Source organism: Stegostoma tigrinum, chromosome 37, assembly GCF_030684315.1.
Source record: "Stegostoma tigrinum isolate sSteTig4 chromosome 37, sSteTig4.hap1, whole genome shotgun sequence".
NCBI lineage: Eukaryota > Metazoa > Chordata > Chondrichthyes > Orectolobiformes > Stegostomatidae > Stegostoma > Stegostoma tigrinum.
The window spans coordinates 1322178-1337492 of record NC_081390.1 but is presented as its reverse complement, the minus strand read 5'-3'; the positions used below and the strand labels follow the sequence as shown (position 1 = coordinate 1337492).

The 15315-nt window shown below is 45.8% G+C and overlaps 1 protein-coding gene across 2 annotated transcripts in view; it reads left to right on the top strand.

Moving 5' to 3' along the window:
* Positions 1-15315, top strand: part of LOC125467640 (tolloid-like protein 2) — a 143216-nt gene that overhangs the window by 117783 nt on the left and 10118 nt on the right. For both annotated transcript variants that reach the window (XM_048563771.2, XM_048563770.2), the window contains 5 exons: positions 29-154; positions 4064-4224; positions 6085-6265; positions 8355-8480; positions 12336-12463. In XM_048563771.2, the coding sequence (XP_048419728.1) occupies positions 29-154; positions 4064-4224; positions 6085-6265; positions 8355-8480; positions 12336-12463 (722 nt within the window). The remainder of the gene's footprint in view (positions 1-28; positions 155-4063; positions 4225-6084; positions 6266-8354; positions 8481-12335; positions 12464-15315) is intronic.

Below are 15315 nucleotides of genomic sequence, written 5' to 3'. Positions count from 1 at the left end.
TCCTGTTGTTTGAATTTTGTTGTTGTAGAGATGGATGAGTGTGCTCAGCAGGACCGTGGTGGGTGTCAGCAGCGATGTTTGAACACTCTGGGCAGCTATCATTGTGCGTGTGAGCCAGGCTTCGAGCTGACCTCAGACCAAAGGACGTGTGAAGGTAACTCTGACAGCCCACGGTCCCATCGCTGTCTGAAGACCCCACGCACCACCACCATTGTCCATCCCTCACCCTGGCCCTCCCCTTTCCCTGTCCCTTCACTCTGCCCCCTTCACTTTGCCACCCCCTCACTCTGCCCCACCGCCCCCTCACTCTGCCCCTTCCAATCCCACCCTCACACTGATCTCCCCCCGACCTGACCCCACGTCTCTGCACTGACCAATAATGGCAAGTGTACCAATGTCACCTTCACTATCCTGTCTACCTGCGACTCTGAACACCCCCGCCACCCTCTGCCCCCTCACTCTCTCCCCTTACACTCTCCCCCACCACAAACCTCTGACCCTCTATTCTGACCCCCACACTCTGTCCCCCTTCACTCCAGCCCTCCCTCACTCTCTCTGTCTCCGCCTCTCTCCCCCTCCCCTCCTGCATACTCCACAGTAGGTGGTGGTTTCTGCTGGGATCAGCTGGGATGTCTCAGGTTGATTTGCTGCCACAGTGCCCCTTGCTGGTCTTCTCCAGAGTTCCCAATACCAGGCGGGGAAGGATTCTAACACCAACACTTCAGCAGAACTGGCGCCTTCCTAGTTAAACAGGAGATGTTTATAACATAGTAATTAAGGGCTAGTTACATTATATCTGAGACACGTGATTGCCTCTTGTGAGGCGCTATGTTGCAACTTCAGATTAAATTTACATTAGTCCAGCTGAAAGGCGTTCACACGAAATATATATACACACACGCACATGTGCACACACACGCACACTTGCACACACGCACACACGCACAGGGAATGGTTAGCACCTCCCAGCAACGGTCTGCCATATCCTGAAGGGTGGAACTTATCCTGTGGTGTCTGTTAACACTTTCAGGTGCACCAACACAGCCCTCCTGCTCCCTCCCACTTGCTGCTGTCCTCCTCATTACCCATTTTTTAAGTGCTGTTTCTTTTATCCCCATTTCTGATCAGTGGTTCTGGGTTCAAGCCCCACTCTGTGCAGTCTGGCCCACATTTGGGTGCAGTCCTATCCAAGATGCTGTTCTCTGAAAAGACCTTACCCCAGCGCCCCAGCTGGGAAGCGGTCACTCAGGCTGTTGTTGTGTGTGGGATTTATTTGTGTAAAATGCCTGTAACAATCTGCACTGCTGTTTGCTGATGTCGCAGAACCACAGAATTATTACAGTGCAGAAGGATGCCCATTGGCCCGAGGTGCCTGTTCCTATCCCCTAGTGTCGGTCTTCTGCCTTTTTTCCAAATTCCTGCCTACAATTACTATCCACAAAAAATCCCATGTTCTCTTGGATGCCTCAATCGAACCTACCTCCGCCACATTTCCAGGCAGTGCAATCCAGTTCCTAACTACGGCCTGTTTGAAAAAGTTACTTCTGTAAGTGTCTTAGTATTTTCGAGCTGTGCTCTGGTACAGAATCAATATCCCCCTGACTACACCCCCCTGCCCGGGATCTGACTGATTACTCTCCATGCAGTAGGGGTAGATGGCCGAGTGGTATTGTCACTGGGCTGTTAATCCAGAGACTCAGATAACGTTCTGGACCCGGATTTGAATCCTGCCACAGCAGTTGGAATTTGAAATCAATAAATAACTGACATTAAGGATCTAAAGATGACCATGAATCCATTGTTGATTGTCAGGAAAAAGCCGTCTGGTTCACTAATGTCCTTTAGGAAATGAAACTGCCACCCTTACTTGGTCTGGCCTACGTGTGACTCCAGACCCACAGCAATGTGGTTGACTCTTAACTGCCCTCTGGGCAATTAGGGATGGGCAAAAAATGCTGCTTGGTCAGTGAGGGCCTCATCCTGTTAATGAATAAAGAAAAAAAATCCCATGCTCTAAATGTTGAGTTTTCAAACTACTCCAGTTGGAGTGAAGCAATAGATCAAATAGAGTCACAGTGATGTAAAGCACTGAAACAGATCCTTTGGACCAACTCATGCGGAGGAATGGAATTGTGGGAGATATAGCAGTTTGGATCGGAAATTGGCTTGCTGAAAGAAGACAGAGGGTGGTAGTTGATGGGAAATGTTCATCCTGGAGACCAGTTACTAGTGGTGTACACTAGGGTCGGTGTTGGGTCCACTGTTGTTTGTCATTTTTATAAATGACCTGGATGAGGGCGTAGAAGGATGGGTTAGTAAATTTTCAGACGACACTAAGGTCGGTGGAGTTGTGGATAGTGACGAAGGATGTTATAGGTTACAGAGAGACATAGATAAGCTGCAGAGCTGGGCTGAGAGGTGGCAAATGGAATTTAATGCAGACAAGTGTGAGGTGATGCACTTTGGTAGGAGTAACCAGAAGGCAAAGTACAGGGCTAATGGTAAGATTCTTAGCAGTGTGGATGAGCAGAGAGATCTCAGTGTCCATGTACACAGATCCTTGAAAGTTGCTACCCAGGTTGACAGGGCTGTTAAGATGGCATACAGTGTTTTAGCTTTTATTAATAGAGGGATCGAGTTCCGGAACCAAGAGGTTATGCTGCAGCTGTACAAAACTCTGGTGCGGCCGCACTTGGAGTATTGTGTACAGTTCTGGTCACCGCATTATAAGAAGGATGTGGAAGCTTTGGAAAGGGTGCAGAGGAGATTTACTAGGATGTTGCCTGGTATGGAGGGAAGATCTTACGAGGAATGACTGAGGGACTTGAGGCTGTTTTCATTGGAGAGAAGAAGGTTGAGAGGTGACTTAATTGAAATATATAAAATAATCGGAGGGTTAGATAGGGTGGATAGGGAGAGCCTTTTTCCTAGGATGGTGACGGCGAGCACGAGGGGGCGTAGCTTTAAATTGAGGGGTGAAAGATATAGGACAGATGTCAGAGGTAGTTTCTTTACTCAGAGAGTAGTAAGGGAATGGAACGCTTTGCCTGCAACGGTAGTAGATTCGCCAACTTTAGGTACATTTAAGTTGTCATTGGATAAGCATATGGACGTACATGGAATAGTGTACGTTAGATGGGCTTGAGATCGGTATGACAGGTCGGCACAACATCAAGGGCCGAAGGGCCTGTACTGTGCTGTAATGTTCTATTTCTTACTGTTACTTTCTATTGACCAGATACCGTGAACAAATCTAGTTCCATTTGGCCCATATCCCTCTAAACCCTTCCTGTTCATATACCCATTCAGCTGCCTTTTAAGTGTTGTATTTGTACCAACCTCCACCATCTTCCTCTGGCAGCTCATTCCATACACACACCACCCTCTGCATGGAAAGATTAGTTCCTTGCATCCCTTAAAGATCTTTCCCCTCCCATCTTTTTGGACTCTCCTACTCTTGGCAAAAGACCTTGGCTATTCACCCTATACATGCCCCTCATGATTTTATAAACCTCTATAAGGTCACCCCTCAGCCTCTGATGCTCCGGCGAAAATAGCCCCAGTCTATTCAGTCTCTTGCTATGGCCCAAACCCTCCAACTCCATCAACATCCTTGTAAATCTTTTCTGCACCCTTCCTAGTTCCACAACATCCGTCCTATAGCAGGGAAACCAGAATTGACCACAGTATTCCAAAAGTTGTCTGACTAATGTCCTGTACAGCTGCACATGACCTCCCAACTCCTGTACTCGATGCACTGACCAATAATGGCAAGTGTACCAACGTCATCTTCACCATCCTGTCTACCTGCGACTCCATTCACTGCAAATGAATCGAACAAGATAACTTTTGACCTAAAGGTATGTGGGAGAAGGCAGTGAGGTTTGAATCCTGAGACTGTGTTGATGTGAGGGAGGTATTTTTTATATCACACTGTCTGCCAAGACCACTTGTAAACGTGCGCTCTAAATTCAGGTAAACCTTGAGCCATTGACAGTGACGCTGTGTGAACTCTTCCTTGCTGTTTTGGTGGTGACTTCTTTAATTTTCCATTGTGCCACAGCTGCTTGTGGTGGTTTTCTCACCAAACTCAATGGCACCGTCACGAGCCCGGGCTGGCCCAAGGACTACCCGACCAACAAGAACTGTGTGTGGCAGCTGGTGGCACCTGCCCAGTACAGGATCTCCCTGCAGTTCGAGGTGTTCGAGCTGGAGGGCAATGACGTAAGTAACACCTTGAGTTTCCTAAGGGGGAAGGTGTTGAGGCTGTCATAGAACATAGAACATAGAACATTACAGCACAGCACAGGCCCTTCGGCCCTCGATGTTGTGCCGACCTGTCACTCAGACGATTCCCAACAACAGCAGTTTGTGCCCCGGTACAGTCGGGACCCTCTTCCATAATCTACTCCAGGTACCAACAGCCACCGTGCTGTCATGAGTGGGTCACTCGCTGACCCTCCATTAGGGGGAATGGGGGGAAATGGTATTCCTGCCTTTGCTCGGGTCTCCCTCCATATCTTATCTAGACAAAGGTGAACATCCTAGTCCAAGTGCAGACTGCACCCTCTGGAGTGGAGGAAGTCTTTGGGAATGCAGTTGTTATCTCCAGCCTGGAAGGTGCCTGTCTATCACAGGATGATTAGAGGTTTTGGAGAGTCACTGTTATAGTTTTCTGACTGATGAGTGCATGCTCACACACAGTGAGGCTGCATGTTTACAGTCGTCTCGCGTTTTGCATAATTTGCTTATATCCATCTGCTCATCTCCACAGTGTCCTGTATCTGGGGGTGGGGTGGGTGGGGAGATCAGTTAGCTCAGTTGGCTGGATGGCTGGTATGTGATGCAGAGTGACACCAGTACCCTGCGTTCAATTCCTGTATTGGCTGAGGTTACGATGAAAGACTGTCCTTCTCAACCTCCCTCCTCTCCCGAGGCATGGTAGCCCTGAGGTTAAACCACCACCAGTCATCACCATCTAATAAGAGAGCAGCCCTATGGCCTGATAAGACTGTGGCAACATTGCCTTTAAGTTTGTATTAAATCTATCGGCAAATCCACCTCTGACAATCATTGAAAATACGCACCCCTCACAACATACTCCAGCATGTGTCCAACACAAGTACACGCAAACCCCCCCAAAACCCTCCACACACACACACACACACACACACACACACACACTTTTGAAGAGGTTTATGTTGACACCCTGCTCAGCACATATCGATTCCAAAACCAGCTGTGCACATTTCTTTTTATGTACGTGATACTTAATACTTGTTCACAAGTGATTGCTGGTGACAATGGTTTATTTAATAACTCATTTGATTAACTCACCATTTCATGCAGAACAGTCAGTATGTGACAGAGAAACTAGTAAAGCAGATTTTAAAAGGTCTGTGACCCTCACATCACCAGGAACTTGGTGCAATGCCACTCCCTCAGGTCATGAGCATTGGGTATGAGGAGAGGGAACAGTCACACAATCAGTATCAGTAATCCCTCCCTCCATTCACTGAAAAGTCAGTGAAGAGTACGGGGGTCTCAGTGAGCTGTTGCTTGCTACAAAAATGATCACTTCTTGCATTCACCATAAACAGTGGATGGATTGACATTGTAAAGAAATGTATGAAGCCTATATGTCAGCGTTTGTAAGTCTATAAAGTATATTTGCCAGTGCTTGCCAACATTTGAAAATAATGTGCAAACAACATAAGGATGATGTAAGAAAAATCTTTTTTGCTCATCAGGTAGTTGGTGTAGGGAATGCATTGCCTGCAAATGTGTTGGAGACAGGTTTAATTGAGGCATTCAAGATGGAGTGCATTGATGATTAATTGGATAGATATGGTGTGCTGGGATATGGTAAAAAGGCAAGAAGTTGGCACAAGGTGATAAAACCTGTACTAGCATGATGGTCTGAATGGCAGCCTCCTGCGCTGTAACTATTAGGTGAATCCATGCGGCAGGATTAGTTTGAGCTTCTGAAAGGCAGTCTGACGGGTATTGGCTCTTGCTTTGTGTGTAGTGAGTGGCTGCAGATTGAATACTGAGGGAGAACACGTTGTGTGCTTGCTTTGCTAGGTCTGTAAGTATGACTATGTTGAGATTCACAGCGGCCTCTCCTCTGAATCCAAACTACATGGCAGATTCTGTGGCTCCGAGAAGCCCGACATCATCACATCACAGTTTAACAACATGAGGATCGAGTTCAAGTCTGACAACACGGTATCCAAGAAAGGATTCAAGGGCCAGTTCTTCTCAGGTGAGCCTGGCTTTGATCTGAAGGCTCAGCACTGTTGGACCACTCAAACGCATTAGCAGTTGAGCAGGGGGTGAGATGGCCAGAATGGGGCAGGATCAGCAAAGGCCACCCGGGAGCAGAGGAAACCAAATTAGCTGCAATCGGCACCTCTGGCCTCTTTAGGAGGATGATGGACTCCCCAACAACAGTAAAGACCTGAGAACTGTCCACCACATTGCTTTCCTGCGTAATAACCCAGTGCTGGTGTCCCAGGGCTGCCTAAAAGAGACTGAAAGCCATTGTGAGGCCCCATTCCCGAAAATGGCCAGCCCTGAGTGTGGCCTGCCCTGTCTCTAACTGCTCAATAGGTCCTCAGAGGGACTGCTGTAGGCCGCTACCAAAAGTTACACTTTTAGAGACATGCAAATCACCTCACAACAGCCAGGAGAGAGTCACCACTCCCCACACTGCTCCCACCAGCTGCCCTTGTCCTCCCCCCAACAAGAAGACTCACTCGGCTTTCTAGAGATGGCCATGACAGTTTGACTGCTATGGCCAACTAACATTCCAACCAGACAAGTCAGGTCCCAGAATGAATTCTGGCTTAAAAACAGAAGTTGCTGGAAAATCCCAACAGGTCTGGCAGCGTCTGTGCAGAAAAAAATCAGAGTTAACATTTCTGATCCACTGACCCTTCCTCAGAACTGACCCCAGAAAGTTAACTCTGATTTTTTTTCTTCACAGATCCTGCCAGACCTGCTGAGCTTTTCCAGAAACTTCTTTTTGTTCCACCATCCTCAGTTCTTTCAGTTTTTATTCATGAATTCTGGCTTGTCGACTTTTTATTTATTAACGTCAATGAAACATATTTGCATGAGGTGACAGCATTTCTTTACCAACAGAAGCTTATTGTACAAAAGGAGAAATACAATAAAAGTCTTAAAAAAAGTTTTAAAATGCACAGGAAATCAAAGCTTTCAATCTGTTTCCTGACATTATCCATTACCGAGACTTACCCAGAAAATTACCCGCCAATATCAAATCTTAAAGTTCTACTTAACTGATTCTTCACAGTTTGTGTCTTGTGAAGTGTGGAGGCTTCTTGCATAAATACTCACAAAGCCAAGAGCTTAGACTTACTCAGCTCCAAATAACTTGCAGACTTCTAACCAAACAAACCTGGTTTGGAAGTTGACAGACTAAACCTCTCACCTGAATTAACTATGTTTTCCCTGACCTGCTCTAAAACAAATTCCTTTCCACTACAGGAACTATGTTTGTGTCTGACCCCAGTCACGTCTACACTTCACTACCCTGAAAGTTTTCAATCTTTCTAAACCTGAAACCTATCCTTGATTATCTGGAACTGATACGTGCTGCAAAATTCCCTATATCTGTTGTCATATACCACAGTAAACAATTTGCCATTAACACTTCAGGGGTCCACAGTCACCTGCTGTCTAACACATTGCTTTCGGTCACTGGTCTGAGGGGACTGTCTGACTCAGCTTCATTAAAACAGACCTGCTACAAACATGACCAATGCCCAAAAATCACTGTTTTGAAACACAGTAGTGTGGAGCTGGAGGAACAGGCAGCATCAAAGGGGCAGGCAAGTCAACGTTTTGGGTCAGGACCCTTCATCAGAAATAGAAAGGTCCTGATCCAAAACATCAGTTTTTCTGTTACTCTGATGCTGCCTGGCCTGCTGCGTTCCTCCAGCTCCACACTGTGTTATCTCTGACTCCAGCATCTACAGTTCTTGCCATCTCATTTTGAAATGCAAGTTCTAAAAAATGATGTTCATAGGCACAGCTCATCAGAATATGAGAAATGAGGCCCAAATTGTTTGGCTTCTTTGGATGCTGCTGGTTTATGGGTGAGGGGGTGGTGGTTGGGCGGGGGGGGGTGCGCGATTATCCCGGGGTGAGAGCTAGGTAACTGTACTGGGTAGGGGAGAGGTTCCTTCTTCATTGCCATAGCTTTGGCACTTGACAATGTACCCTCTCTTGCGGTGTGTTAGCTGTTGGCCAACTCTGTGGAGTGTCTTGGTGAAGCGCAGTATGATCTCATCTTGTTAACTCCAAGTGTTCAAACTATTGGCTTCCAGATAAAGACGAGTGCTCGGTGGATAATGGTGGCTGTCAGCACGAGTGCCTGAACACGCTCGGGAGTTACATCTGCCAGTGTCATAATGGCTTCATGCTGCACGAGAATGGCCTTGACTGTAAAGAAGGTCAGTGAGCTTGTCTCTGTCTCTCATGTTCTGCTCAGTTACTGGGTGCAAGGCAGTGAATTCCACTGGTGAGGAGATGGTTTCCCCCTTCCCCTTCTGATCCTCCAAGCCCGTGCTTGCATGAGGCTGGAACTCTGTCCTTACAAATCTTGTAGTTCTCTGTAATTTTCTCAGAAAGAGCGAGTGTGTCTTTATAAAATCTCATCTCGTTTTCACATTGCTCCACCATTAAAGAAGGAGCTTGTTAAGGAGGGGACACTTCCTGTTGGATCACACCTTCTAATGTTTAAAATATGGAGCAATTATTATGTTTTGAAATTTCTCCAAACACCATATTGGCCAATTAAAATGGCCGCCTGGATGCCCCATCACATGTGCGTGCACACAGACAGAAAGAGGCCACAGTGTGTGTCCGCCATGCATTGCTGACCTCACCATGTCTGTGCGCAGTGATGTCAGCACCAGTGCTGCCTTAGCCCCTCCTTTATTTCACATCCCTTTGTTTTTCCAAAAGGAACGACCAGTCCCAGGACCACCACAGTCATTCCATCTCGCGCCAGTTCAGTCTGAGCAGTGGCAGGGATAGATGCACCAGTTCATCCTTCACATCCTTATTATATCTCTCCTTGAGGCTCATAATTCCTCGTTGCTGAATATTTCGGTTGTTTAAACTTCGAGGGCTGTAGAGACTGGATCATTAAGGATATTCAAGGCTGAGATAGATAGATTTTTAGTCAGGAAGGGAATCGAAGGTTATGAGGAAAAGGCAGGAAAGTGGTGTTGAGGATCCTCAGGTCAGACATGATCTCATTGATTGGTGGAGAAGATTCGATGAGTTAAAAGACCTACTTCTGTTCCTAACTCATTCAGAGTCTCAGTAAGAACTGTCTGCCATGCTGCTTCCTGTTTTATTTTTCTCAGGCACTTGACACTGCCCAGATAACTTGGCATAAAAATCTTAGAGGCAATAAAACATCAGATGAACTGCAGCAGTTCTAGAAAACAGCTCACCCACCATTTCCTCAAAGGAGTAACTAGGGAACAGACAATAAATGCTAGACTAGCCATAGACACCCATGTCCCACAAGTCTAGAGAAGGAATTGTCAGAGATAGTAGGAAGTGCAGATGCTGGAGAATCTGAGATAACAAGATGTAGAGCTGGATGAAAACAGCAGGTCAAGCAGCGTCAGAGGAGCAGGAATGCTGATGTTTCGGGCCTAGACCCTTATTCAGAAAAAATGAAAATTTCTTCAGAAAAAATTGTTGGGTTTGATTTCATTTGAAAAGCTTTTCCTAATTACAGTCATTATACAAAATGCCCATCATTTCCAAATGACGAGAACTTCCTATTTGTGTTGCCTAGAGGTAATTGAACTCAGTTGCAGCTTTTAAAATCCCCAAGGAGTTTCTCAGAGGGATAACAAAATAAGATGATGGTATCGGAAGGTGTAAACAAAGGTTAGTCTTGAGGAAGGGCCTCACAGGAGATGATGAACTGGGCAAAGTTTAGCGACAGAATATTCCAGAATATACGGCTCTAAAGGATCTGTGGGCAATTGAGAGCGTACGAAGGGACGTGCCCAAGACACGAGTGGAGTGGATATTGGGAGAAAACATTCCAGAGATGAGAATGGGATACCTCAAAGGGGACACTCAAAGACAGGGAGGATGTTATTTAATTGTGAAATGTTGGGGATTTGGGGTCAAATCTAACAATTAGGTGTAATATTTACCACAGAAATAGATTGCTGAATTCAAATTTGTATTTTCAGTGGTTGGATGGTGTAGATTTTTACTTTCTCATGGGTATTGCTAACAGGGCTAGCATTTATTGCCCATCTCTAACTGCCCATGAGAAGGTTAATGTGGAGCTGACTTATTAAACAGCTGCAGTGAGCTGGATATTGGTCATTCACTGTCACCATGTGAGCGAACAACACCAGGCTGTGTGAACATCACTTCTTACAGTGGATAAAAAGAGAGGACAGTTTAGCCAAATCCCACAATTCCACTTGATTTGATAACACGGCTCCTTTGCACTTGCTTAGTAGCATATACTTTCATGGCTTCCATTTCTTAAATAGAGAGAATCTTGAGAGTGTTGAGCTTCAAAGGGACTTGGGTGCCATAGAACATTACAGCACAGTACAGACCCTTCGGCCCTCGATGTTGTGCCGACCTGTCATACCGATCTGCAGCCCATCTAACCTACACTATTCCATGTATGTCCATATGCTTGTCCAATGACGACTTAAATGTACCTAAAGTTGGCGAATCTACCGTTGCAGGCAAAGCGTTCCATTCCCTAACTACTCTCTGAGTAAAGAAACCACGTCTGACATCTGTCCTATATCTTTCACCCCTCAATTTAAAGCTATCAATTTGATGTCTGTGGTCATGAGTCACTGATGTTTGACATGCATGTACAACAAGCAATTCAGACAACATAGGAAATAGGATTTGGCCATTCGACACCTTGCGCCTGCTCCACCATTCAATATGATCATGGCTGATCATCAAGCTTAATACCCTAATCCCAGCTTCCCTCCATATCCCTTGATCCCTTTAACCACAAGAGCTATATCTACCTCTGTCCTGAAAACACTTACATTTTTTGGTCTCAGCCGCTTTCGGTGGGTAGCGAAGACACTTTGTTTGTTAGCCTTTATCCAAAGATAATTTAAATATAGGAACAAAAGTGCCTAACTGCAATTATATAGTGTCTCAGTAAGAGCATGCCTAGAATATTGCACAGTTTAAGTTTCCTAGGAAAAGGTAAACTTGCCATAGAGGGTGTTCAGAGGAGGTCCACCAGAGTAATCCTTGAGATGACTGGATCATCCTGTGAGGAAAGATATAGGAGACTGGTTCTAAATTCAGAATGGTTTTGAACAGTGAGATGTGTTCTTGTTAAAATTTCCAAAACTCTTGTGCGGCTGGATAGAGCAGGTGCCAAGAGGACGTTGCCCCTGGTTGGGTTGGTGTAGGGATTGGGGAGTGGTGTTTAGATCCTGGGCCCATAATCTCAAAGTAAGAGACATGCCAATGAGGAGAGGGAGAGGAGGAGTGGGGATGGAGTGATTCTCTGGAAGTCTCTCCCCATGAGACTGTGCAACCTCAGCCATTGAGCAGGGTTTAAGATAGATTTCGATTAAAGATATCAAGGGATACAGGAACCGTACTGGAGGATTTTGTTGATGTAGAATTTGACCCATCAATTGGTTGAATGACAGACCAGGCTCAAGTGACCAAGTGATCTACTCCTGCTCCTAGTGCAAATGTTCTTATATTCTGAGAATAAAGACCAGTTTTCATTTTTGTGAACAGGTCTACAAATCCACACTAAATGGGCTGAAGACACCTGTGTTGAACTCAACTCATAATCATTGTGCAATGACTCAGTTCTATCTGTGTGCAAGTCTGCCCATCCGTCTATGTATGTCTGTGTATGTGATGTGCATGCCTGTACGTGTGTATGTGTCTATGTGCGTACATGTCCATGTGAAGTCTGTGTGCATACATGTCTGTGTGAGTCTCTGCATACTTGTCTGTGTGAGTGTGTGCGTGACTGTGTCTGAGCATGTCTGTGTGCACATCTCTGTGTATATGTACGTGTGTCTATTACAGTGTCAACCTAGATTAGGTACTGAACTCCCTGCAGTGTGAATGCACACTTTGTGAATTCCTCCTTGATCAGGTAGCTGCTGGCTGTGTACAAGATTGCAGAGATCTCAGAGAACAGGTTAGCAGTCCGGCTTAGTCTGTGTCTCTGTGTTAAAATGTCGAAGTTCTAAATTGAATTTAAACAAAATTCATGATTTTTCTATAAAGCTTTTCCACTGCTTCCCTTCTAGCTGGCTGTGAGCATAAAACAAGCAGTGCCGAGGGAGTGATTACCAGCCCGAACTGGCCTGACAAGTACCCCAGTCGTAAAGAGTGTACCTGGGTCATATCTGCCACCGCGGGTCATAGAGTCAAGCTGGTAAACATTTTCATTTTACACTGAGCTGCTGTCCGACTCAAAATATGAACCAGAGAGTAGGAATGTCCTTTTATTCATTTACTCATAAGACGTGGATGTTGCTGGCTGGACCAGAATTTATTGCCGATCCCTAGTTGCCCTTGAGATCAAAGAACAAAGAAAATTACAGCACAGGAACAAGCCCTTCAGCCCTCCAGGCCTGCGCCGATCCAGATCCTCTATCTAAACCTGTCGCCTATTTTCCAACGATCTGTATCCCTCTGCTCCCTGCCCATTCATGTATCTGTCTAGGTACATCTTAAATGATAATATCATGCCCGCCTCTACCACCTCCGCTGGCAATGCGTTCCGGGCACCCACCACCCGCTGTGTGGAGAACCTCCCAGGCATATCTCCCTTAAACTTTTCCCCTCTCACCTTAAAATCATGATCCCTAGTAACTGAGTCCCCCACTCTGGGGAAAAAAGATTCTTGCTATCCATCCTGTCTATACATCTCATTATTTTGTAGACCTCAATCAACCTCCATCTTTGTAATGTAAATAATCCTAAACGACTCAACCTCTCTTCATAGCTAGCACCCTCCATACCAGGTAACATCCTGGTGAACCTCCTCTGCACCCTGCCCGAAGCATCCACATCCTTTTAGTAATGTGGCGACCAGAACTGTATGCAGTATTCCAAAAGTGATCAAACCAAAGTCCTACACAACTGTAATATGACCTGCCAACTCTTGTACTCAATACCCAGTCCAGTGAATGAAAACATGCCATGTGCCTTCTTGACCACTCGATCAACCTGTGTTGCCACCTTCAGGGTACAGAGGACCTGAACACTATTACTCCATACTTCCACTATTACTCTCTGCTTCCCACTATCAAGCCAGTTGTGTATCCAATTTGCCAACTCTCACTGGATGCCATGTGATTTAACCTTCCAGAGAAGCCTACCATGTGGTACCTTATCAAAGGCCTTACTGAAATCCATACAGGCTACGTCTACCGGCCTACCCTCATTAACCTTCCTGATCATTTGATTAAAGATGTCTAACAATTCTGTGAGACATGATCTCCCACACATGAAGCCATGCTGACTACTCTTAATCAAACCCTGCCTTTCTAAATACATGTATATTTAATCCCCCAGAATCTTCTCAAGTAACTTACCTACCACAGATGGTAAGCTTACTGGTCTATAATTCCCGGGGTTTTCTCTGCAGCCCTTCTTGAATAAGGTCACAACATTTGCCACCCTCCAGTCTTCCAGGACCTCACCTATGGCTAACGATTATGCAACTAAACCAACAGGGTCCCTGAAATTTCTTTTCTAGCCTCTTGCAGAGTTCTTGGATATATCTGGCCAGGACCAGGAGATTTATCCACCTTCATATATTCTAATACTTCCAACACTTCTCTGCTGTCACCAAGATATTGCCACTAACTTTCCCAAATTCCCAAATCTTTGTCTTTTTTCACGGTAAACACAGAGGAGAAGTATTCATTGGGAACCTCACCCATCTCACAGGATTCCACACATACATGTCCACCTTAGTACTTGAGGGGTCCTATTCTAGAACATAGAACATAGAACAGTACAGCACAGAACAGGCCCTTCAGCCCATGATGTTGTGCCGACCATTGATCCTCATGTATGCACCCTCAAATTTCTGTGACCATATACATGTCCAGCAGTCTCTTAAATGACCCCAAAGACCTTGCTTCCACAACTGCTGCTGGCAACGCATTCCATGCTCTCACAACTCTCTGCGTAAAGAACCTGCCTCTGACATCCCCTCTATACTTTCCACCAACCAGCTTAAAACTATGACCCCTCGTGCTAGCCATTTCTGCCCTGGGAAATAGTCTCTGGCTATCAACTCTATCTATGCCTCTCATTATCTTGTATACCTCAATTAGGTCCCCTCTCCTCCTCCTTTTCTCCAATGAAAAGAGACCGAGCTCAGTCAACCTCTCTTCATAAGATAAGCCCTCCAGTCCAGGCAGCATCCTGGTAAACCTCCTCTGAACCCTCTCCAAAGCATCCACATCTTTCCTATAATAGGGCGCCCAGAACTGGACGCAGTATTCCAAGTGGGGTCTAACCAAAGTTTTATAGAGCTGCAACAAGATCTCACGACTCTTAAACTCAATCCCCCTGTTAATGAAAGCCAAAACACCATATGCTTTCTTAACAACCCTGTCCACTTGGGTGGCCATTTTAAGGGATCTATGTATCTGCACACCGAGATCCCTCTGTTCCTCCACGCTGCCAAGAATCCTATCCTTAATCCTGTACTCAGCTTTCAAATTCGACCTTCCAAAATGCATCACCTCGCATTTATCCAGGTTGAACTCCATCTGCCACCTCTCAGCCCATCTCTGCATCCTGTCAATGTCCCGCTGCAGCCTACAACAGCCCTCTACACTGTCAACGACACCTCCGACCTTTGTGTCGTCTGCAAACTTGCTGACCCATCCTTCAATCCCCTCATCCAAGTCATTAATAAAAATTACAAACAGTAGAGGCCCAAGGACAGAGCCCTGTGGAACCCCACTCACCACTGACTTCCAGGCAGAATATTTTCCTTCTACTACCACTCGCTGTCTTCTGTTGGCCAGCCAATTCTGTATCCAAGCAGCTAAGTTCCCCTGTATCCCATTCCTCCTGACCTTCTGAATGAGCCTACCATGGGGAACCTTATCAAATGCCTTACTGAAGTCCATATACACCACATCCACAGCTCGACCCTCATCAACTTTTCTAGTCACATCCTCAAAAAACTCGATAAGGTTTGTGAGGCATGACCTACCCCTCACAAAGCCGTGTTGACTGTATTTGATCAAGCTATGCTCT